This window comes from Ipomoea triloba, chromosome 10 (genome assembly GCF_003576645.1).
Source record: "Ipomoea triloba cultivar NCNSP0323 chromosome 10, ASM357664v1".
Taxonomy (NCBI): Eukaryota; Viridiplantae; Streptophyta; class Magnoliopsida; order Solanales; family Convolvulaceae; genus Ipomoea; species Ipomoea triloba.
Window position 1 is genome coordinate 10472030 of NC_044925.1, and position 26035 is coordinate 10498064.

The 26035-nt window shown below is 38.0% G+C and overlaps 4 protein-coding genes and 1 non-coding gene across 5 annotated transcripts; 1 reads left to right on the forward strand and 4 right to left on the reverse strand.

Moving 5' to 3' along the window:
• Positions 1-426: 426 nt before the first annotated feature.
• LOC116033123 lies at positions 427-2009 on the reverse strand. Its single transcript, XM_031275880.1, has 2 exons — positions 1590-2009; positions 427-600 (listed from the first exon to the last, which is right to left on the reverse strand). Exons 1-2 carry the CDS (start codon positions 2007-2009, stop codon positions 427-429), a joined length of 594 nt encoding a protein of 197 aa, XP_031131740.1.
• Positions 2010-14586: 12577 nt separating this feature from the next.
• LOC116033124 lies at positions 14587-15213 on the reverse strand. The gene has a single exon (XM_031275882.1). It carries the CDS (start codon positions 15211-15213, stop codon positions 14587-14589), a length of 627 nt encoding a protein of 208 aa, XP_031131742.1.
• Positions 15214-15312: 99 nt separating this feature from the next.
• LOC116033125 lies at positions 15313-16006 on the reverse strand. The gene is made up of 2 exons (XM_031275883.1): positions 15958-16006; positions 15313-15875 (listed from the first exon to the last, which is right to left on the reverse strand). The coding sequence occupies exons 1-2, from the start codon at positions 16004-16006 to the stop codon at positions 15313-15315; spliced, it is 612 nt and encodes a 203-aa protein (XP_031131743.1).
• Positions 16007-18409: 2403 nt separating this feature from the next.
• On the reverse strand, positions 18410-18516 carry LOC116033738. Its single transcript, XR_004100910.1, has one exon. It is a non-coding gene; the product is annotated as a small nucleolar RNA R71 (small nucleolar RNA).
• A 631-nt stretch (positions 18517-19147) lies between these two features.
• On the forward strand, positions 19148-19924 carry LOC116033126. Its single transcript, XM_031275884.1, has 2 exons — positions 19148-19439; positions 19593-19924. The coding sequence occupies exons 1-2, from the start codon at positions 19148-19150 to the stop codon at positions 19922-19924; spliced, it is 624 nt and encodes a 207-aa protein (XP_031131744.1).
• The last annotated feature ends 6111 nt before the right edge of the window (positions 19925-26035 follow it).

The window sequence follows — 26035 nt, forward strand, 5'->3', positions numbered from 1 at the left end:
ACAAATCCACGTGTAATAAACTCAAGGGTCTAGAGTTCGTGTCACAAGATTTTGACTTGAACGAGGACTTGATTTGTTTTTTCCCTTTTGACAGGCTTCACAAATCTTATCCTTGTTGAAAGTCACATTTGGTAGTCCCTCTACCAAGGCTCCTCTAGCTAGCTTGTTAATGGCTTTAAAATTGAGATAATTAAGTTTAAACTCAAGTTATTTTTACCTTTAGCTACTAGGCATACATTCGGCCTTGCCGATTCTCATGTGACAACATACATGTTCTTTCTTCTCCTTGCTGAAAGAACTAGTTCTCCATTTTCTTCACTGATTACACAACATTTGTCTTTGGAGAATTCCACTTTGTAGCCCTTGTCGCAAAACTGACTTGTGCTTAGTAGATTGAATACTAATCCTTCGACATAAGATACATCCCTAATCATGAATTCGTTCTTGTTGATGTGTGCCAACACCCTTGGTTTGGGCACTAGACTTGCCTCCAAAAACTACTTTATGACCATTCATATCTCGGTAGTTGCTCAACCCAGATTTGTTTCCGGTCATGTGCCTTGAGCAACCTCTATCTACGTACCATATGGTCCTGCTTACCTGCCATCAAAGATTAAATAACCTTAGGTACCCATACCTAGGGGTGAACATAATTACCGAAAAACCGATAAAATCGATAACCGAACCGACCGATAATTTCGGTTATCGGTTATAAAGTTAAAAAACATTTCGGTTATTCGATTTTTCGGTTTTTATCTGTTATGAAGGTATAATAACCGCGGTCACCGAATAACCGACGCAATATATATATATATTATGTATACATACATACAGTACGCATGTGAAGGGAAGATTTATTATAATGTAAACTGTATGTGTAAATCTGTATATATACATGCATACAATAACTAACTAAAGTTACTGTACTTATGTATATATATACAGATTTACACACAACTAAATAACTAATATATTATAAAAATTAACTAATATATTATAATATATAAACATTAAATATAATATTAATTGTGGAGGTTCGGTTATTCGGTTACCGAAAAAACCGACCGAAACCGAAATAATCGGTTTTGGTCGGTTAGAGGGGTATGCTCGGTCGGTTTCGGTCAGTTATGAAGATTTAAAAAATGCCATCGGTTATTCGGTTATCGGTCGGTTATTAACCGTAACCGACCGATGCTCACCCCTACCCATACCTTCTTGGGTCCTGTTGGGATTAGCGGTAAGCTTAGGCAACCATGCGAACCTAGAGCTTGTTAAGCCCATTCTCGGTCCTCTATAGCCGTTAAATACTTGGTAATCATACGGGATGCTGTAAAAATTTTAGGACTTTTAAGGTGCATATACCTTTTGAAATTGAGGGTTTGGCATGTTGCTATGCACCTTAGAATAGAACGTTTGTCTATGTGTTTGATGCCGTTGAAATTACGCTTTTGTCATCGACTCATGAACTATAAACCAGTCCTCATCAGAAGGAAAGAGTCTTCCGGCAACTCTCATTGACCTTCTAGATTGTCTCTGAGGTTTAGCAAATCCATGATTAAATTGACCATTCGGGTAATGTCTTGGCTTACCATTAGGCTGACGATTGCGTAGCCTTTGTGAATGGTTTTGCCTCTTGTTATTGCTGGGTTTACCCTTCGATTGATTATTTCTCCTTGGTTGACAATTCGTGTAGTAACCATTCGGGTTACCATAACTAGGTCTATATTGATTCGTGTATTGATCACTCCTCGGGTTACCACTTCTCGAGGGTTCCACAAAACGTTGTACATCCTTTCCTTTCCTTTTGATTGGCTTGTTGTTTGTGGTGTCATTCTCTTTTCAACAACTATCATTGGCTTGGGTTGCACGGTCTGACCTTGAACGAACATAGACTTTAAACCTCCACTTGTAGAAGGGTCTGATGGTTTGGTCAGTAGGACTTGTGCTTGAGAGTTGGAATTGTAGCCAAGCCCAGCTCTATTCCCAGATGGCTTTTGATCATCTACCATTCAGTCTATTATTTTATACGAATTAGTAAATGTCGCTATGACCTTACGCAAATTTTGCTCTCGAACTTCTCTTGCTTTGCACTCTTCTTTGAGTAAGAGAATTTGCTTCTCGAACTGACCCATCGAGCTTAGCATCTCATTATTTTTTAGCACAATGCTCTTGAGATTTTCTCGATTGGCCAAAAGTCGAGCATTCTCTTCTTTCAGTTTAGAGTGAGTTTTAGAGTGAGTGTTCTTTACAACTTTGAAGTCCTTAATCAGTTTGAAAACTAAATCCATAGGATCTGCATTACAACTAGAATCAGAGTCACATTCAGTAGAGGAGTTTTGAGAGTTTACCTCCTCATCATTTGCCATGAAGCACATGTCCTCGTATGATTCTTCTTGACTGTAAAGGCAGATGAGTCCCTTCTCATATCCTGAGCTTTCGCTTTCTGAACTTGAACTGGAAGTGCATGACTCGATTACAGTCTTCTTAGTTGTCTCTTCAACAGCCAATGCCTTCCTTCTACGTTCATTCTTCTAGTGACCACCCGAGTGATTGGCGCTACGACCGCTAGTTTCTGCTGGTGCATTCCTCGTGACATTTTCATTGCCAAATCCTTTTGTTTGTTCCTGGTGCTTGCGGACCACTAGATAAGGGCATTCAGCCTTGAAGTAACCAGGCTTCCAGCAATTATAGCATAAGATCTAAGACTCTTCGGGTTCTTGAATCTTTGATTGATTCATCCTATCAGTATGTCTTCAGCTAGATGAACTTGGTGTGGCCGATTTGTCTTAAGATTAGTTCTTTCTCATGAACCTTTTAAACTTCCAAATAAACAAAGCAAATTATTCATTAGATAAAAATTCAGTAGGGTTAGAATTCGACCTTGATGATGTGGATGGCTGCTGATTTACAACTAGTGCCACGTTCCTTGTTTCTGGTTCTACTTCGTGTATGGATTCACGCTCAAACTCATATGCCTTCAAGTCGCTGAAAATCTATGTGGTGTGAGTGACTTTGAGATCTCGATCATCTCTCATGGCTATGACCTTCATTTCCCATGACTTGGGAAAGCCACGGAGAATCTTCAGATTGATCTCCTTTTGCGTTGGCTATTTGCCTAGGTTAGCTACCTCACTTAGTAGCTTCATGAATCTAATTTCCATGTTTGCGATGGATTCGATTGCTCCCATCTTGAAGTCCTCTAACTTCTTCATGGCAATGGTCAGCTTGTTTTCCTTTTCTTGCTCATCTCCTTCACCTATGAGCATGAGAGTCTCCCAGATCTCCTTTGCAGTCTTGCACTTCCTCACTCTTGGAAACAACGTCTCGTCAAGAGTCTTGTAGAAGATGTCTCGTGCAATGTTATCTAAATTGCTGCGAGTACGTTCTTCTACAACGAAGGAATGTTTGGGTTTGGGAACGAGTTTGGGTGCATCTGGTCCTTGTGTAGCTTGATTGGAATTGTCATCATGATTACGATGAGTCCGTCAGTGATAACATCGCACATCTCGTCATGAATGTGCCTGCATTCGGACTTTCCAATCGTCAAACTTCGACAAGTTAAACATAAGATGCCTAGAATGATGATAATGATCCATTTTGAAAAATGATCGTGCAAAGTAAAACAAGATTTTTTAATTTTGAAATTGAGATGTCCAGGCAGTACGCAAAAAGTGTTTACCGGTTAAGGAAACGTGCTCTAAAACCACCTGTTGGTCCCGAATAAATAGAGGAGTGAGTCTAGAAGGGGGACGGTGAATAGACTCATTAACGTTTTTGAAAATTTCTTTACGAACCAATACTCTTTCTCAAGAGGTATGAGTAATGATTCCGTTAGAGTGAGATTTGCAGCAGAATAAATGTAAACTTGGTTTCTTTTAGATTAACTTTGCACGTTTGAACGTTTACGTAAATGATGTTGTAGTTTCAATGGTGGTGGAAGGTAGGTGATAAAACGAGGAAGAAGTTCCCTGAGTGTCGAGTTCTCAAGGATGACAAATTGGAGTTGAATTACGTGTTGGCATTTAGGAAGTTAAGAGATAAGAGTTACATGAATGGCTAGAAAACAAAAGAATCATAAAGACAAGGAGAAGCAATGGTAAGCTAAGGTAAACAATGAAAAGGAACGGGGATTGGAAGTCTTAGCTAGCTCATGCGGTTGATCCTACTAAAGGGATTATAGACAATGTGATTCGGACTCAAACTAGGGAGCTCACGGCACCATCATCGAGTGGCATCACACTCAGACTCCTAAGTCCTCATTCGGTTGGGGCATTTCATCAAACACTTGGTCTACCACTCCTCCCAGACCTCATGTGGATCCGTTATCGCGCAATCCACACTTTCCCTAACTTTGCTACCTAATGTGGCCACAATTAGGCACAAATCAAGTCAATAATCAACCACACAAGACAATAGAACCCTAATTTATCATGTTTACAATCAATTGGAAGTGTTTCAACAAATCAACCACATTAACTAGGTTGGGCAACCAATCACCTAAACTAATCTATGCAATCATCATTCAAATCAAAAGAAGAAAACCTAAATCAATCTAGAGAAATGTAATTTGCAATAGGAAATGAAATTAAAATGAGATTAAAAGTAGAATTCACCTAGGAAATATGAATTACAATCTTCAAATCAACATTGATCTTCAATCCTTCAACAATTTGGAAATCTAAGTGCGTGTTTCTCTCTCTAAAATGCTCTCTAAGAATTGCAAATCTAAAAGTGTAAAACTCGCAAAATGATCCAACCTCCTGGAAATTTCTAACTAGCTTCCTTTAATAGCCTTCCCAAAATTGTCCTATTTAATTTTCCTTCCGCATGTCCTATCCATGTGCAGATCCACGCGTGGAGTGCCGCGTGGACAAACACTGGAATTATTCCACGTGTAATCCATGCGTGGAGACTGCGTGGACCAAAATTTGGCCTTTGTTGTCTTCTTCTAGGTTGTAGCCCTTGAAGTATTGGTTCCATAGCAACTTGCCTCACCTCAATTGGACACTCCTATCTTCGGTTATGCCCGTTTTACCGAGCTGTCGCCGAAATGCCCTACGAAATTTTAGCTTGTGCAATTTTTAGCAAACGCACCCTCAATTAGTCCTTAAACTTATATGCGATGAAATTGAGCTATTCTAGCAAATTGGTTATCTTTGGCACCTATCAAAGTTTCCACACTTTAGTTTTGCTTGTCCTCAAGTTATTCACAATCAAGCCCAAATCATTTAAGTGCCAAAGATAGCTATGTTACTCAATCAATTAACCAGTGTAGCAAATCTAGGGTGTAGCCAACCAGAGAGGGTGGGATTCCCCAAATTATCTACGAAGGATGGTAACCACATGCCATTCACTCTAAGAATATACAAACGAAGCAAAACCCCTATGGTCTCATTTGGACAATTCAACATACACACTCTTCACACAACCAAGCATGCAGTCTAAGTTAGATTTACCTCCAATTTTACAAAGGCATTCAAGCTGAGCCCCCTAGTGGGAACGATGTGCACACCTCAACCAACCAACCACCCTTTATGCCAAAGCCCTTAAGCATAAAACTAAATGAGGGTAGGGGCATGGACCGCTCACCGCCAATGGCTTGGGCGGGTCCCTCTTTCTTCTCAACCCCCTTGGTAACACCATCGGGCACTCGACTTCACATGGTGCCCTATGCTTTTTCGAAGATCGGTGCAATGGGTACCCGAATCCAAGCGGGGTGGCTCACCTCCTCTCTATTTTCTTATCTTCTAGGATAACATCGTTGGGACAACCGACTTCACGTAGAGCTCTACGCTTGTTCGAAGACAGTGCAATGGTTGCCCCAAATCCTAGCAAGACGGCTCACCTTAGATTTTGCCTCTAGGAGTGGCCAATTTTAGCCTTTTTTCCAAACTTTCTTCATTTCAACCCCTCATGCCTTTTACTTGGGAATCGGGATTTACTCACATTACTCACCATAGGCACACCTTTTGCCCCATGCCCTACTAAGATTAGTTCAATTCCGGGCTTCGCTTTCACTTATCTTTCTAAAATTAAGGGATGCACACTCCCACTTCGAGAGATCAATGACTAAGGTCCAAGCAAAATAAGAGGTAAACATCATGTAAGCATACAAGAATTTAAAGCTCATTTGGTCAAAGCAATTGCTTGGTAAAGAATGGGTACTTCCCAAGGATATTCAAAGAGAAAAACTTTTTATTTTTGGCACATGATTAACATTCTCCCTAGAAAATACGAACAATGGCACACTCTCCAAAGGTCAAATACACCCATAGGACAAAACCAATAAATCAATTAAGTAACAAACAATATAAGCACAAGGTGCATCTTTTCCACACTTTAAAACAAACATCGTCCTCGATGTTGCCTTGAGGACCAAGTGGAATAAAGGAGCACGACCATTTAAAATCAATCAAACCCTTTCCACACTTTAGAAGTGTTTCTGGGGTGTGTGGTATCAACAACATAGCATTTTGAGGTTGCAAAATAGCATGTGCTTATCAAGTGCGCAAGGAACGTGTTCAACAGCTCTAGAATTGAAAAACAGGGCATAAATATTAGAAGGGATAAGAGGTTACAACCAAGTGAGCATCCCTTCCTTTCCACACTTTAAGCTTCCAACATCTATTTAGCCTCCGTTCTCCACGCTACATGAAACAATGTTAGTGCAAGAAGACAAGCAATTGAAGTGCAATGGCGTGGTGGAACTCCTTTTATTCTCAATGAAATCATCAAAGCATAAATTCTAAAACAAGGTAAGTAACTAAAACAAAAGCAACAAGAAAGATATGAAAAACAATATAAGAGATGATTCTTGGCACGACCAAACCTTGGAGATTCCTAAAAATTGGAAGAACAAGAGCACAATGCACAACAATTTGTCAGGACCTGTCCACGTGGGCTCCACGCATGGAGGGCCACGTGGATCCGCACTGGAAAGGTTCCACATGGGCTCCACACGTGAGGGTCACGTGGAACAGCAGTGCTGAAACTTTTCTCCGTCTCCCAGCTTTTGCCTTCCACTTTTGGTCAATTTCGGCTCAAATTTTTCATGGCATAACACCAAGATCACCTGCAATGTTAGCTCAAAAGAAACCAAAGCAAAAACATAACAACAAGCTAACAAAACACAAAAGAAACAATGAAAAATATGCATAGGATAGACTTAGGGTGCCTCCCAAGAAGCGCCACGTTTAACGTCTTTGGCTAGACACGGTGTGTGCTATCCTTCGAAGCACACCTATTTCGAGACCTTACCAAGCGTCCCATGAACCTTTGTTTCAAGGTATGCCCCAAGATGGGGGGGCATCCTTGAATTCCCAACCAAATAAAGGAAGAACAATTTGCATAGTTGGATGAATTTTAGCCTCACACACCATCCTCAACCCCTCTAGGATGGTGTGAACTTCCCTTATCTCCTTTGTGTCTTCTCCACCCTCAAGGATCTTTTCATTTTTAGCATAGGGTTGATACCATATCTCCTCATTCCCATTTTCATTTTCAAATTCGGTAACATCACCCCGCTCAACTCTCTCAATTATGTCGAAAGTGAAAATCCCTTCTTTTTCCACTATCTCCTCTTCATACTCCCTCATATCATCCTCCCACTCAACTATACTCAAAAACTCACCCTCATCCTCACAAGAATAAAATGAAGTAGTATCCCCCTCACTCATCAACTCATTGTCAAAAAAGTCTAAGGATTCATCTTCCCAAAAATTGAAACAAACATAATCATCATCAAACAAGAGAGAATCCTCATAATTGTCAATCAATGCATCACAAGTTTTTACGGAATCATCCTCCCAAAAATTAAAGCAAGCATAATCATCATTAAACATAAGGGAGTCCTCCTCACAACCCTCACAAGTATTCATCAAATCATCATCACAAACTTCTATAGAATCATCCTCCCGAAAATAGAAACAAGTATTATTTTGCTCATCAAGAATACCATCATAAACCATATGGGAGTCATCGACAAAAGTGTCAAAAATACTACTATAAAAAATACTACTATTAAGAATTGTACCGTTTGGATCTTCATCCTCCCACACTACCTCAATGTCATCCTCGCTTTTGCTTTCAATCTCCCTTTTTTTGTTGGTTTTCTAACTCGAAAATTGGAACTTCTTCAAGCACCGGGGTGTCATATAGCATCAGGGTCTTTACTCCCATGATTTCCTTTCTCAACCTCTCTTCTTCACCCTCAACAATGTCACAATCCACCACACCCTCCTCAAATGACGGGGGATCTTCTATAAATGGGATGTTAGCTCTTGATGAAATCTTCTTAAAGATCTCCTCCATCATAGACAACACCTTGGTTTCAACTTCTTTCAATGGTAAGCCTTTCTCCCAGAGGGCAGCAAGATATTCCTTCATTTCACTCTTAATTTCGGCCCTTAAATTGGTTGTGTCCTCCTTGGCCAACTTGATGAATTCTTTCATTTTCTCTCTTAAGATCTCAATCTCGTCCTTGGGCGGTGGGAGGTAATCACAAGGTGGTCTTTCACAAGGATTGGAGGTAGTAGAATAGGGAATGTGAGGTGGTGTTTCATAGAAATGTGTAGCATTATTTCCTTCATGAAATTGTGGTGGATGTGGATAATAAGTGTTTGGGTGCTAGGTGAGATATGGATATGACTCATGGGTATAGCATGGATGAGGGTTATCACAAGGTGGAGGTTCATCTTTTGAAGGAGTGATGGCTTTTCGTTCTAGTTCATGACTTGGATCAATCATTTTCATCATCCGGATAAGCTTGTTATCAACACTTTTGAATAAATGATTGAAGCTCAACGAGTCCTCTTTATAAATGGGGAATTGTAGAGGGGGTTCTTTTTGATAAGGTGGAGGTGGGTGTGCATATGAAGATGGATAAGGATATGGAGGTGGGTAGTGATATGGTGGTAGAGGATAAGCATAGGTAGAATGGGGGTAGTAGGGATATGGTTGAGGTGGAGTATAGTTCTAAGGATTTCCCTCATGGTGTGGGTAACCATGGGGATACATATAAGCACTCATTAGCAAGCTTTCAAATGATTTTCAACAAAAATTTCCTGCACAAAGCTTAACCAAACAATAATTCTTTGCAACTAAAAGTAGTTGCAAGTGAGCAACAAGATATTCAAGACAATTAAGCTCACTTCTTCAATCAACCAACAAAAATAAGAAAACAAATTAAGCAAAAACAAAACGCAATTCAAGAACTCTTAACAATCAACTTCCTAAATGTCAAACACAATTCAAAAACCGTTTGCCATCCCCGGCAACGACGCTATTTTGATGTTGTAGTTTTAGTGGTGGTGGAAGGTAGGTGATAAAACGAGGAAGAAGTTCCCCGAGTGTCGTGTTCTCAAGGATAAAAAATTGGAGTTGAATTATGTGTTGGCATTTAGGAGGTTAAGAAATAAGAGTTACATGAATGGCTAGAAAACAAAACAATCATAAAGACAAGGAGAAGCAATGGTAAGCTAAGGGAAACAATGAAAAGGAACGAGGATTGGAAGTCTTAGCTAGCTCATGCGGTTGATCCTACTAAGGGGATTATAGACAATGTGATTCAGACTCAAACTAGGGAGCACGACACCATCACCGAGTACACTCGGACTCTGAAGTCCTCATTCGGTTGGGGCATTTCATCAAACACTTGGTCTACCACTCCTCCCAGACCTCATCCTCTCAGATTAAGGGCGGGGATGTGGTTGATTCGGACTCGTGTGGATCCGCTATCGAGCAATCCACACTTTCCCTAACTTTGCTACCTAATGTGGCCACAATTAGGCATAAATCAAGTCAATCATCAACCAAACAAGACAATAGAACCCTAATTCATCGTCTCTACAATCAATTGGAAGTGTTTCAACAAATCAACCACATTAACTAGGTTGGGCAACCAATCGCCTAAACTAATCTATGCAATCATCATTCAAATCAAAAGAAGAAAACCTAAATCAATCTAGAGAAATGTAATTTGCAATAGGAAATGAAATTAAAATGAGATTAAAAGTAGAATTCACATAGGAAATATGAATTACAATCTTCAAATCAACATTGATCTTCAATCCTTCAACAATTTGGAAATCTAAGTGTTTCTCTCTCTAAAATGCTCTCTAAGAATTGCAAATCTAAAAGTGTAAAACTCTCAAAATGATCTAACCTCCTGGAAATTTCTAACTAGCTTCCTTAAATAGCCTTCCCAAAATTGCCCTCTTTAATTTTCCTTCCGCATGTCCTGTCCATGTGTAGATCCACGCGTGGAGTGCCGCGTGGACACACATTTGAATTATTCCACGTGTAATCCACGCGTGGAGGCTGCGTCGACCCAAAATTGGCCTTTGTTGTCTGCTTCTAGGTTGTAGCCCTTGAAGTTATGGTTCCATAGCAACTTGCCTCACCTCAATTGGACAATCCTAGCTCCGGTTATGCCCGTTTTACCGAGCTGTCACCAGAATGCCCTACGAAATTTCAGCTTGTGCATTTTTTAGCAAACGCACCCTCAATTAGTTCTTAAACCTATATGCGATGAAAATGAGCTATTCTAGCAAGTTTTAGGCCTAAAGGACTTCAATTGTAGCATATTATACTCCTAATTACCCCTCAAAACTTGGCTATCTTTAGCACTTATCAGTAAAAATTAAAGCTTGGGTAATAGAATGAGATGCAAGCAATAAGTAATGCAAGTAAGTAAAGAGAGAGAGTGTGTGTGTGTTTATAGTGGTTTGGCTGTAAAGAAGCCTACTCCACTCTTCTTCACGACCCGTGAAGGATTGCACTAATCACTCCGTTAGTACAATATCACCATCAAGTCTGCCTCCTTGATCACAAAGCTTGACAGCAAACTTGCACCACAGGTTTTTCAACTCCTCGAGTTTACTCCGTCTCTTTCTACTTTTCTAAGTAGAGAGTGTTGTTTGAAGAAAGGGTTTCTTCTTTTCTCCAACTGAAATCTTGGCGTGGATGAATTTAATATGATCGTTGAAGCGGCTCAAGATTTCTTTGAGTTCTAGATGTGAACTTTGTAGCTTAATATCTCTTCTCAATCACTGGTAGCTTGTTACTCGTAAACTTAAACTTTTTCGAAAGCTTGTATGTTCTTAGAATGACCAGGACCTCCTTCTGAAAGGGAATGGGGGGTATTTATAGGTGAGGAATTTTGTCCCATTGGAGAGAAGACAGAATTTCAAACCACCTTTACTAGTGAGTAATAACCGTTGGGTATTGAGCCCATGTGGGTGTTAGTACTTTCTAGTCATTTTATCCTTAACTCATGCAGACTTTTTGTCCTATAGTTCAGCACAAAAGGACATGACATTTAATGAAATTTGACTTTGGGATTTGTTCCTAGGACTCGGTTAGTCCAATACAAAACATCCCACACTCAAGGCTGTAAACAAAGAATCGCTCAAAGAATGTTCTGGCTTGTCCAATCGAATCGTGTAACAACTCATGCCTTTGAAGCTCAACCACGAATGTTTGACTTTATCATTTGTCCCATAACTCCTCGAATGATCGTTCTTTATCATTCGGCCTTCATAAACTCAAGAGGTAGACCCTTCCATGGTTCGGTCTCTTAGCAACCTCTTGGCCTTGTCTTCTCATCTTCAGGTCTTCAAGTCTTATAACTCGTCCATGATGCTAAAAAGTTGAGAATTATCAACGCGGGTTAAGTGAGGTAAGTATTAGTTGCTGTCTGCAAGTACATGCTGGCTTCTCTTCTAATTAACGATTCGTTCGACTTAACAGCTTGACCCGACAAACGAATTGAGGGGTCTAAACTCCTATGTTTGGTATCATCAAAATGTAAGTACAAAGGGTTTCTAGCACTATATGTCCCTAAACATAAACGGTAATGTTTATAAATACTAAATTAAATGTACATAATGTGTATTTCTAGTTATTCAGTCTATAGTAAGTTCATAATATTCCGCCTATATTTTCATAAACATTATATTGTAGACGCATCATGTTTAATAACATTCATCATGTACTGCATTCATAATATTTGTTGCAAAGTGCCTAAATTTCATTACAAATCACGATTTGCAACTGAATTTACAATGCAATGCATTCCATTGGTAAAACGCTCGTTGTAACTCAATTGCAACGAAATTCTAGTTTAGTTGCAAACTTTGCAATGGTCTTTTCCGTTGCAAATTTTGCAACTGATTAAGTTCTATTGCAATGTATGCAACAATTTTTAATCACTAATATAGTAATATTAACACTCATGCCACAAGTTAAAAAAAAAACAAAATTTTACAACAAACAAACCCTAACGAAAGTATAATGCACTACAACTAACAACATAATGCACCAAAACTACAACAGCGATGCATTGACACAATAACACCAATACACAAATACGGCATCTACAAGCCGCAGCCACCACCGCAACAAACAATCACTTCCACACTACCTTACAACATTTGCCACCGCAATACACTACTACACCAATGCAACTGCCCCACCGTATCAACATATAACCCCTATTGAGTGTTGTCGAAACCGGTGCTGTTGAAAGTCACAGGCATAGACAACGGTTGTCTTTAATAGAAGTGTTGCGTCAAAGATAACGATTTTGTCCAAAACTGTTGTCTTTTACACAAAAGAACACACTTTTGTCAAAAACTGTTGTCTTTTTTTTATTGTCATCTATGTGCATTTTTCTTGTAGTGATGGTATTCATGAAACTTGTATCCCTTTAAGTTTTTTTCCAATGGCGTAAGAATCACCTGATTTGGACATTCATATGTTGAGATATGGTCGAAATACTGAGCAATAAACAAGTTGTGCGAGAATCGCAATGCCTTAATATTTTGCTCCACTTTTGCCTTGGCTTGTCATTGTGATCAAAGCCATTGAAGACACCACTCTTTCGTTCTCTAAGAGGTGTTGCATCCATCTCCTTAGCTTCATATTGACTCCCATTAACTTGAGATTCATTCAAAATGCCTTGAAAATAAACAATTGTCTTCAAATAAACAATTTATGCATCAAAAGATATAAACATATGAATTAAGACACATTTTGCATAAAATCATATTATTTTCACTCAAAATAGGTCTATATATGGGGTAAAAATTGACATGAATGCTCATCAGTCGCCATGCCTCGTTTACCCCCGTCTTCATAGCCTTGGGCCGCTATGCCTCCTTTGTCCCCATTACCTAGGGCTACAATGCCTCATTTATCCCCAATTGTCTTAGGCTACCATGTCTCCTTCATTGCCTATTGCCTTAGGCCACAGTGCCTTCTTCACGCCCCCTCCCCATTGCCTTGAGCCTCTATGCCTCCTTCACCCCCCATTGCCTTAGGTCGCTATGCCTCTTTCACCTCCCCATCCCTTGAGACACAATGTCTCCTTCACCCCCTTGCCTTGGGGTGTCATGCATCTTTCGCCCCCCATTACCTTGGGCCGCCATGTCTCCTTCACCCCCCATTGCCTTAGGGTGCCATGCCTCCTTCATCTCCCCATTGCCTTTAGCCACAATGTCTCCTTCACCCCCTTGCCATGGGCCATTATGCCTCCTTCGCCCCCATTACCTTGGGCCGCCATGCCTCCTTCACCCCCTCCCTTTCCTTGGGTCATCATGTCCTCTTCACCCCCTAGGGGTGTCAATGCGAGTTGGCCCGCCCCATTAGACCCTTTCATCCCGAGTTGTAATTTTTATGGGTTTTTGTAGGCTATCTCGTGAAGTCTACAGTTTAGAATTTTTCAACCCTAGCTTGCCTCATGCGGTTTAGCCCTCGGGCCAACTTGAAAATTTTCAAAAAAAAAATTATAGTTTTATTCTATATTCTAATAATTCAAGCTAAATAATATTAATTTTTTTATTTAGAAATTAAAAATTTTTAATTTTTAATGTTTAGTGTTATTCTTTATATATATATATATATATATATATATATATATATATATATATATAACATAGCCCATCAACCCGCGCGGGCCAAGTCTACGAGGCCCGTATTTTTGTTGGTCAAACATTTTTGGCCTTTGTTGGGAATGGCCTGCAGGTTGCAACCCACTTTGACACCTCTATTTTACCCCCCCCCCCTACTTTTGGGCTGACAAGCCTCCTTCCCTTTCCCAACCTCTACTAGACTCGATTGTTATGCCATGGAACTCTATGTTCACAATTTTAGAACTTTATGTTCACAATTACAGGACTCTATATTCACAATTTCATAACTCTATATTCATAATTTAATAACTCTATATTCGTAACTCTATATTCAATACAGCACAATTTTTGAATCTATATAACAAAATTGTAAATATAGTGTTCAAAAATTGTGATTATTGAGTAATGTAATTTTGTATATTGAGATCTAAAATTGTGAATATAGAGTTTTAAAATTGTTAACATAGATCCGGTTCCACTTTGTAAGGTGGACCAAGGTCCATATCATAATTTGCCTTCTAGACTTGTTCACAAACCACACATGACCATCACCACCAAATGCCACATGAATTTCTGTTCTATTAGTAATATTACACGGTGATTATAATAGTGTTCAATTCGACACTATATTTTAAAAATTGCTATTGTTTTTTTTTAAGGGAAAGAAACCAATTCATTAATAATCAATCAAATGCGAGATACAAATCGGAGGCACAGACACCCACGACCCTAGACTAGACAAAGAACCAGTTGCCCGTGCTAACACATGAGCTACGTGATTCGCTGACCTCATGACATGGTGAACAGACACGTTCCCAATGTCAGAAGAAATGGACCGACATTGCATTACAATCAAACCAACACAAGAGAGATCTAAAGAAGTAGCGTTAAAACTATAACAAAAACTTAGACAATCAAACTCAAGCAACAAATTATTAAATCCACGAGCCTTTAACCATGCTAGTGCCTCTTTAACCGCCATTGATTCAGCCAAGAAAGGATCTCTACCACACTCCAACCGAGCACCATAGGCAGCAACAAATTTACCTTCATGGTTCCGAACAACAGCACCAAATCCGGCCCCATCATAAAAAATAGCTGCATCAACATTGCATTTAAGCTTATTGATTGGCAGAAGAATCCATGAACCACTATTTGTATCAATGACAGTAGATGTAGATGTTTTAGAGTATGTATCAAACCAAAGTGAACTCACCACTTCAACTTGTCGTCGCACAGCAAAAGGCAACGGCGCAATGTCTTTCCAGACCAAATCATTCCAGCAAGCCCAAATTGACCACATATGCGCTACCATCTGCACCGTAACCAGCGTCACAGGCTTTCGCAACTCACGGTTAATAATTTTTGTTAACGAGCCATTGTTCATAACATCAAAAACACCTCAAACATGGTTCACTACTGCACAATCACAAAAAATATGCTCCATCGTCTCCAATTCCTCTGGATAGAACAGACAGCCACCACCCGCCCAAACATGCCTCTTCTTTAATATTTCGCGAACAGGAAGAACATGGCGCATACACCTCCAGAGGAAATTCTTCACTTTAGGCGGAACTGGCAAAGACCATAAATTCTTCCTCTCGATAAAATGCAACTGTGGGTCAAGATGGAGGGAAGAGGCCGTCAGTAGCTTATAACCATGCCGCACTGAATACATACCCCGGATGTTGCCTTTCCATCTCCATGTATCTTTAATCTGCGGGGAAATAGGGGTGGATAGAATTTGATGAATATCACTGTCTAGGAACAAATCATTAAAAACCTCTAAGTCACACTCACCTAATTCATTTAACAGACCACTCACTGGTGCGACTCTTAGCTCTTCAATGATAGGAGTATACAGTGCAGAGTTCGTGGAATCAGCAAGCCAAGGCAATCCCCATATTTTAGTATCAGCCCCATCACCTACCCTTCGGACCACACCTTCACTAAGCAGAGGGTTCCCTGCAATAATGCTTCGCCATATGTAGCTCAAATTATTACCGAGCAGGCTGCTCATAAAATCAGATGATGGATAGTAACGTGCCTTGAGAAGTTTGCCCACAAGCGAGTCCGGATATATCAACAAGCGCCATCCTTGCTTAGCCAAAAGGGCTAAGTTAAATTCATGCAGTCGTTTAAAGCCTAGGCCTCCATAACTCTTCGGCAGACACAGTCGAGCCCAACTCAACCATGAAATTCCCTTGTGATTCGCACCACCACTCTCCCACCAGAATCGGTTTGATAAGCTTAATTTCTAGGCATTTTTAGAGTAATTTTAGTAAGTGATTTGCATAAATAAATTAAGTTTTAGTGTTGATCTTATTATAAATATTATATTTATTTATAAGTTACTAGTTTAGATTGGTTTTAATAAATATTAGGCTAATGTTGCAATTTTTATTAATATAAATAAGAATTTCATTTCAACTATAGGATTACATTTATTTGGTAGTTTTATATATTTAATTTTAGACAAGTGTTTTAATAATTATGTTTAATTAAGTTGTGTCATTAGGTTATAATTGCCTTTACTTTAACTAGTTTATTTCATTTGATTTGGTCTTTGATGGACTTGCACAGCACTGCAACAAAAGAGAAGAAAGGAAATAATTTGTTGTTTCCCTTGGGTTCACTAGAACTAACGAAAGAAAAGGAAAAAAAAAAGAAAAAGGGAATTAACTTGGAGGGTATTGCGCAACAGAGAAAGGAAAAAAGGGGTTAAAAGGTTTTGGGTGTTCACTGGAATGGAAAAAAAAAAAGGGAAAGGACGAAGAGGAGAAAACAAAAAAGAAAAACCAATTTCAATTTGTATTTGTTTTGGTACGGCGGAAGGAGAGACGAGACAACACTGGAAAAAAAAAAAAAAAAAAAAAACCCNAAAAAAAAAAAAAAAAAAAAAACCCTGGGAGCAGCTACTATCGACGGCCCGTCGGGCGAAAATTCCAGCGAGGACGAGGAGGAATCCGAGACTTCATTGCAGGAGATCTCCGGGCATAGATCGCCACTCTCATCTCTTTAGGCTTGAATCACTTTCTTCCGTCTCTGTTTTATTCTTGTTCCTTGTTAGATTAAATTTTCAGATTAATATGTTCTTTTGATATGCTAAATTTCTTGAGTAGCTTATGCAATTAATTATGATTATTGGCTAGAACTTTGAATTAGGGATTTGGACTAGCCTTAGATTAGATTAATTGAGTATTCTTCATGTGCTGATTCTTCTAATTTCGATTGAATAATTGAATTTTGATTATATTTATCTTATGTATTTTAGTTTTGAATTGTGTGATTGGCCATTGCATATTTCTATTATTAAGGTTTATAAGAAGAACTGACAGGTGAATTATGAACCTAGACCTCGTAAGATAAACACAATTGACCTAAACTAGACATAGCTTTAGGTATTTGTGGTGAGTTTTAGTTGTTGATTAATGGGTTCAATTAATGTTGGTGAAATATCGACGGATAATCACAGTTAATTGGATACAACTTAGTAGCTCGACGGAGTATTAGGATATAAATGGAGCAATCATCACTATAATCAAACGAATCAGTACTTAGGATGATTAGTTATTTATCTAATAGGTGAACCCAAATCCCTAGTCTTTTCTCAATTAGAAGTTTTCTTAATTTTAAACTCATAAATATTCTTTTTATTACGTGAATTTCTTTTATTTGCGTTTTGCTCTTATCAACAAAATTGGTGATTCAAAACAACAGTTAATTGTGTTCTTCGTGGGATCGACCCTGGAATACTCCAGGAATTTATACTGTGATTGACTCTGTGGAGTTTGTGCGCTTGTAGAAAATATCAATCAAGTTTTTGGCGCCGTTGCCGGGGAACACTTATTTAATTTTTTTCTTAACTTTTTCTGTTATTTTAATTTTGTAGCTAGGTTCATTATCATTTTATTTTTATTTTTCTTTCTTTATTTCTTTATTTTGTTTTTATTATTTTTATGATCTTGAGGCGATCAATAAGGCATAAAAATGCTGAATTATTTCCGATTGATCTTGAAATTGAGCATACTTGTAGGAAAAACAGGGTACGAAGGCGGCTTGAAATGGCTGAAAACAATAGAGCAGGTTAACAGGATGAACGCATACCACCAATAATTCCACCTCCACAGAATCAAGTAGTTCAACCACGTCTTCGAGACATCCAAAGACCGGTAATAGCTGTTAACCCTTCTTGCATTCAATTATCTGATACAGCTAGGAATTATGAACTCAAGAGGTTCCATATGAATTTGCTCCCTATATTTAATGGTTTGGGAAGTGAGGATGCTTTGGGTTTCATGCGAGAGCTCTTTAGTACGGTACAAACTTTACCTTTGAATAATTTATCGGAAGAAGAGCTCAGAATGAAATGTTTTCCATATTGCATGAGGGGTGATGCTAGGTAGCGGTTGTTAAATTTACCAGAGGGTTCTTTAAGAACTTGGGATGATGCTTACAATGCTTTCATGTTTAAATATTATTCATCTCAAAAGACAATGGACTATAGGAGTCGGATATGCACTTTCACTCAAAGAGAGGGGGAATTATTTCATGAAGCATGGGATCGTTTCAACTTGCTTTTGAACCAATGTCCACACCATCAATTCCCTTTGTTATTGTTGGCACAATTCTTTTATGATGGTTTAAATCCTAATTGTCAGCCTCTTGTAGATACTGCTGCAGGTGGATACATAGGTGATATAAATAGTGATGAGTTACAAGCTATCTTTGAGAGTCTAGCTAATAATTCTAGATAAAAAGCAGTGAGAGGTCGAAGAGCCGCTGTGCATGAAATTAGCACACAGTCTGAGTTGACAACACAAGTGGCTAAATTGACTAAACAGATTAACTTGTTGATGACTCGCGATAGTTCGAATAGAGAATTTTGTGCTTATTGCAATACATATGGTCATAATTCTTCTGTTTGTATGAATGCAGAGTCATCGCAACGATCTTATGAAGAGGCAAATTACATGGGATCTAATATGGGGAGTCAACCACCAAGAAATGATCCATTTTCCCATACATATAATCCAGGTTGGCGGAATCACCCTAACTTCTCATGGAGAGATCAAGGTAATGCAAGGCCAATGGGACCACCTGGATTTCAACAACAAGGGCCATCAGGATTTTAGCATCAGCAATACAGACCCTTCTAGCAACCACCTGCACCACAACAACCTCAACTTCCTGCACAGGAAAAGAAGCCTCAACTAGAGGAGATGTTCATGCAATACATGGCTAGCCAAGATACTATGATGAAGAATCTAGATGCAAAGATTGATAAGGTTGCTCAGTCCAGCCAAGCATCCATTCATAATTTAGAGGTGCAAGTAGGTCAGTTAGCTAAATTGGTTACAGAAAAAGATCGAGGTAAGTTTCCTAGTGCCACTGAAATAAACCCTAGGGAAGGAGCTATGGCTGTCACCTTGAGAAGTGGTAAGATGTTGAATGAAGTTTTGAAGGAAAAAGAACCATTGACGGTTGAAAAAGAGAGTGATAAAGAAGGAGAACAATTGCCTAAAGAGAGTTCTAGTGATCAAAACCTCAATTCCTCTACAGTAAAACCTTATGTACCCCCCATTCCATATCCACAAAGGTTACAGAAGAGGAACTAGGACAATAACTTTAAAAGATTTTTGGAGGTTTTTAAAAAATTGCAAATTAATATTCCTTTTGCAGAAGCACTTGCCAATATGCCATCTTATGCCAAGTATATTAAGGAAATTGTGTCTAATAAAAAGAAACTAGAAGAGTTTGCTACTGTGCATCTAAATGAGGAGTGTAGTGCTATTTTACAAAGCAAATTACCTCCTAAGCTAATGGATCCAGGAAGTTTTTCTATTCCTTGCACTATTGGTAATACAAGTGTTGATAAATGCTTATGTGATTTAGGTGCCAGTATAAACCTTATGCCTTTAACTCTTTTCAGGAAGTTGGGAATAGCTGAAATGAAGCCAACAACAATCTCTCTTCAGCTTGCTGATAGATCAGTTAAGTCCCGCGGGGAGTAGTGGAGGATATCTTGGTAAAAGTAGGTAAATTCTACTTTCCTGCTGATTTTTTGATTTTGGACATGGGTAATGATACAGATACATCCCTTATACTTGGTAGGCCATTTTTGTTAACAGGAGGAGTAATAATAGATATGCCTTTAGGGAAATTGATTTTTAGAGTAGGAACAGAAAAAGAAGAATTATCTATCTCTAAAGTTGTTAAGTTTCCATCTTTTGATGAATCATGTCTTTTTGTTGATGCTATTGAGAAACTTTCAAAAGAAACATTTGTTAAGCATTCATTTAGTGAGCCATTAGAAGCATGTATTGCACTTAGTATAAAAATGGAAAAGGAAGAATGAGATTAGAAGGTCAGGGTTATTTGCCTACACATCTTAGTAGAAAATATGAAGATTTAGGTAGGGGAAACCCTTTTCCACTCCCTTCTAATGAAACACCACCTCAACTTGAACTTAAACCACTTCCATCACATCTGAAATACGTTTTTTTGGGTGTAAATGATACTTTTCCTGTGATTATTTATGCTGATTTGCTCCCTGCAGAAGAAAAAAAGTTGATGAGAATATTGAGGCAATTTAAGATTGCCTTAGGGTGGTCTATTGTTGATATTAAGGGGATTAGTCCCTCAGTTTGTATGCACAGGATATTGATGGAAGAAGATTATACCCCGAGTGTGGAAAGTCAAAGGCGCCTTAATCCTAACATGAAAGAAGTGGTACGTGCTGAAATTCAAAAGCTTCTTGATGCAGGTATTATCTATCCCATTTCTGATAGTGCATGGGTTAGCCCTGTGCAAGTTGTTCCTAAAAAGGGTGGTATCACTGTTGTTAAAAATGATAAAGATGAGCTGATTCCTACTAGAACTGTCACAGGTTGGAGAGTATGTATAGATTATAGGAAGCTAAATGCAGTTACTCGTAAAAACCATTTCCCTTTACCCTTTGTTGACCAGATGTTAGAACGGTTAGCTGGCTATGCATACTATTGTTTTTTAGATGGCTATTCAGGTTATTTTCAAATCCCCATTGCCCCTGAGGACCAGGAAAAAACTACGTTTATTTGTCCATATGGTACTTTTGCATATAGAAGGATGCCATTTAGTTTATGCAATGTACCTGCTACATTTTAGCGATGTATGATGGCAATCTTTTCTGATATGGTTGAGGACATTATTGAGATTTTTATGGATGATTTTTCAGTAGTTGGTTCTTCTTTTGATACTTGTTTAGCTAACTTGCAGCGTGTTTTGCAGCGTTGTGAAGAGACAAATCTTGTGCTTAATTGGGAAAAATGTCATTTTATGGTACCTGAAGGTATTGTGTTAGGTCATAAAGTTTCGGTTAAAGGGATAGAGGTAGACCGTGCTAAAGTTGAGGTTATTGAAAAGTTACCTCCCCCTTCTTCGGTAAGAGCTATTAGAAGTTTTCTAGGTCATGCTGGTTTTTATAGGAGATTCATTAAAGACTTTGCTAAGATTGCCAAACCTCTTTGTAATTTGTTGGTTAAAGATGCCCCTTTTGTGTTTGATGATGCATGTTCAAAGGCTTTCAATAGTCTTAAACAAGCTTTAATTTCAGCCCCTATTATGGTTGCACCTGATTGGAATTTACCTTTTGAACTTATGTGTGATGCGAGTGATTTTGCTTTAGGTGCTGTTTTAGGACAAAGAAGAAATAAAAAGTTGCATGTGATTTGTTATGCAAGTAAAGTATTAAATGATGCTGAAAATAATTATGCAACTACTGAAAAAGAATTTTTAGCCATTGTTTTTGCTCTTGACAAATTTCGCTCTTATCTTGTTGGATCAAAGGTAATTGTCTACACAGACCATTCAGCCATTAAATATTTGTTTCTTAAAAAAGATTCTAAACCTAGATTAATCCGTTGGGTTTTGTTATTGAAAGAATTTGACTTAGAAATTAGAGATAAGAAAGGAACTGAAAACTTGGTGGCTGATCACTTGTCAAGGTTAGAGCATATGAAAAAATCTGATGTTCAGGAGTCCATAAATGATGAGTTCCCTGATGAGAGACTATGGTTCATTAAAGATAATGTTGTACCTTGGTTTGCTGATTTTGTTAACTTCTTGGTTGCTAACATTGTTCCACATGATTTTAATACTTACCAGAGAAAGAAGTTCTTTTCAGAAATCAAGCACTATTTTTGGGATGAACCACTGCTTTTTAGGAGATGTGCTGATGCGATTGTCAGGCGATGTGTACCTGAAGAGGAGATGGTCCAAATACTTCATCATTGTCACTCTTCTCCATATGGTGGACATCACGGAAGTAACAAAACTGATGCCAAAGTCTTACAAAGTGGTTTTTATTGGCCAACTTTATTCAAAGATGCGCAGAGCTATGTCATGGCATGCGATAGATGCCAACGTACAGGTACAATTGGGAGGAGACATGGAATGCCTCAACATGGAATCTTTGAGGTAGAACTTTTTTATGTTTAGGGTTTAGATTTTATGGGACCTTTTCCACCTTCTCATGGTAAGTCCTATATCTTGGTAGCTGTTGATTATGTCTCCAAATGGGTTGAGGCAATTGCATTGCCTAATAACACCGCTAGTAGTGTAGTTAAATTTGTTAAATATCTTTTCTCACACTATGGTGTTCCTAGAGCTTTTATATGTGATAATGGAGTGCATTTTAAGAACTCTCAATTTAAAGCTTTGTTGTTTAAATACGGTTGTCATCTCAAGCACGGGACCACATACCATCCTCAATCAAGTGGTCAAGTAGAGGTTTCTAACCGTGAACTTAAAAGAATCTTGGAAAAAACAGTAACTTCATCTAGGAGGGATTGGTCTGTGAAATTACTTGATGCATTATGGGCATATAGAACAGCTTATAAGACACCCTTAGGGATGTCACCTTATAGGCTAGTTTATGGTAAATCGTGTCATCTTCCTGTTGAATTAGAACATCGTTCTTATTGGGCAGTTAAAACTTTAAATTTTGATTTGAAAGCTGCAGGTGAGAGACGATTACTACAGCTGCATGAGTTAGATGAGATACGTCGTGAATCTTATGAGAATGCACGCATTTATAAGGAACGAACCAAGGCTTGGCATGATAAAAGAATCTTGAGAAGAGAGTTTGAAGTTGGGCAAAAAGTTTTATTATTTAACTCACGGTTTAAACTTTTTCCAGGGAAATTGAAGTCTAGATGGTCAGGTCCTTTTGTGATCACTAAAGTTCATCCATATGGGGCCATAGAGATTGAGGGAGATGAGAAGAGACCGTTCATAGTCAATGGACAACGACTCAAGCATTACAAAGAAGGGGAAACTGTGGCTTGTCTTGACACGATCACTCTCAACTCCATTTGACAACTAACAGGGGAGTTTCCTATTTACTGCATTTTCTCGTTCCTGTTTTCTATTTAACATTGAGGACAATGTTGAGTTTGAGTATGGGGAAGGGAAAGTTTAGGGGATGTTTTCTGCAGCAAATTATTTAAAAAAAAATTCTCTGCATTTTTTCTTTATTTTTTTGCATTTTTTCTGTGATAAGTTTATGCACTTTTCTACATCTTTTGAGATTTTCAGCATATTTTTAGCATCATTTTCTTCATTTTTCTACAAGTTTTCAGCAAAATAAAGTTAAAAAAAAAAAAAGTCCATCTAATGACTATGTTGATTGGGAGATAAGTTCTAGTGTCCTGGGGATGCATAATATCAATGAATGTGTTTGGCTATATGTATGCTTGCATAGAGTTGGTAGTCAAATTCTGTCACACCGTTAGCTTTTGAGCCTAGAGGTTGCCCACTGCAACTTATTTTCATTTTTGGAGTGTTTATTTGCCCTCTTTGATTGTGTTACTTCTAGAACTTGCTTCATACCATTACAGAGCTACATGTTATGTGATGACACGAGAATGATTAAGGCATTAGGATTTAGCTTTAAAGCCTTACATATGACCACATCCTTATACATGCTATTTTCCCCTAGTGAACCATTTTGAGCTTTAAACTGAATAAGACATTTTTCTTCGTTAGCCAATCCCAAAGAACCTTAGCTCATAAAAAGAAGCCTCTTAACCCGCCCGTGGGTCAGTGGATGTCATTATTTCATTTATCTGTGCAAGATGATCAAAAGTGATGAAGTATGGGTGAGATTGGAGTTGAAAGGTGATTGTATAGATGGTTTGCTTTGGGTGAGGAATTGTTTGTGATCAAAGGGGTGAAAAATGGAAAAAAAGTGGGTTGTAAACTCTTGTTAGCCCAAAACTTTTGTGCTCATTTTGCTCTTAAAATGATTTATGACTTATGAGCAATGAGGGCATGATAGTATATAGAAAGTTGATGATTATGGGAATGTGAGGAAGGCTGAAATTTTTGAATAATTTGTTTATCTTTCCCTATGAATATACAAAAATTGGGAAGAGTACCATTGAGGGTTGTGTGGAAATAAAGAATTATTTCTTTAGTTTTATAAAAAAAAAAAAAAAAAAAGAGAAGAAAACAAAAAAAAAAAAAAGATGAATATTTTGAGATTTTTGGTGAATTTATAAGTGAAAGTAAAGAGGGGGAATGGAGTAGTGATGACTTGTGTTTGGTGGAAGTGTTTTATTTGTAGAATACAAGTTTCTTGCTTTTGATATGGTGGAATTATGGCTCTACTGAGTCCTTGGACTTCATTTGTTATTACTTATATCCTTTCTTTCTTAAACCACATACCCTTGGCCCCGTTACAACCAAGAAATAAAGACCTTTTGACTCGTGTTTTTCATATAATTTTGGTGGTGGAATTTTGGTGGACAAGCAAGCCTATGGCAAGTGCACTCTCAATAGAGGATGGTGTGTACCCTTCTTACATAGTTACGTATATATGAGGGATTGAGTGAACAACCGTGAGGACTACTATTCTCTATTGTCTTGTGTGCATATGCCTTTGAACTCTCATGAAGTATTATGTGTTCACCAATTCCCTTGAATTGAATGCCTAGTTGACATGGTTATGGTTGGTAGTTTTATTTCATTGCATAATAAATTTGCTTGGGGACAAGCAAAACCTTGAGTGTGGGGAAGTTTGATAAGTTTAATTTCTAGGCATTTTTGGAGTAATTTTAGTAAGTGATTTGTATAAATAAATTAAGTTTTAGTGTTGATCTTATTATAAATATTATATTTATTTATAAGTTACTAGTTTAGATTGGTTTTAATAAATATTAGGCTAATGTTGCAATTTTTATTAATATAAATAAGAATTTCATTTCAACTATAGGATTACATTTATTTGGTAGTTTTATATATTTAATTTTAGACAAGTGTTTTAATAATTATGTTTAATTAAGTTGTGTCATTAGGTTATAATTGCCTTTACTTTAACTAGTTTATTTCATTTGATTTGGTCTTTGATGGACTTGCACAGCACTGCAACAAAAGAGAAGAAAGGAAATAATTTGTTGTTTCCCTTGGGTTCACTGGAACTAACGAAAGAAAAGGAAAAAAAAAAGAAAAAGGGAATTAACTTGGAGGGTATTGCGCAACAGAGAAAGGAAAAAAGGGGTTAAAAGGTTTTGGGTGTTCACTGGAATGGAAAAAAAAAAAGGGAAAGGACGAAGAGGAGAAAACAAAAAAGAAAAACCAATTTCAATTTGTATTTGTTTTGGTACGGCGGAAGGAGAGACGAGACAACACTGGAAAAAAAAAAAAGAAACCCTGGGAACAGCTACTATCGACGGCCCGTCGGGCGAAAATTCCAGCGAGGACGAGGAGGAATCCGAGACTTCATTGCAGGAGATCTCCGGGCATAGATCGCCACTCTCATCTCTTTAGGCTTGAATCACTTTCTTCCGTCTCTGTTTTATTCTTGTTCCTTGTTAGATTAAATTTTCAGATTAATATGTTCTTTTGATATGCTAAATTTCTTGAGTAGCTTATGCAATTAATTATGATTATTGGCTAGAACTTTGAATTAGGGATTTGGACTAGCCTTAGATTAGATTAATTGAGTATTTTTCATGTGCTGATTCTTCTAATTTCGATTGAATAATTGAATTTTGATTATATTTATCTTATGTATTTTAGTTGTGAATTGTGTGATTGGCCATTGCATATTTCTATTATTAAGGTTGAAGAACTGACAGGTGAAT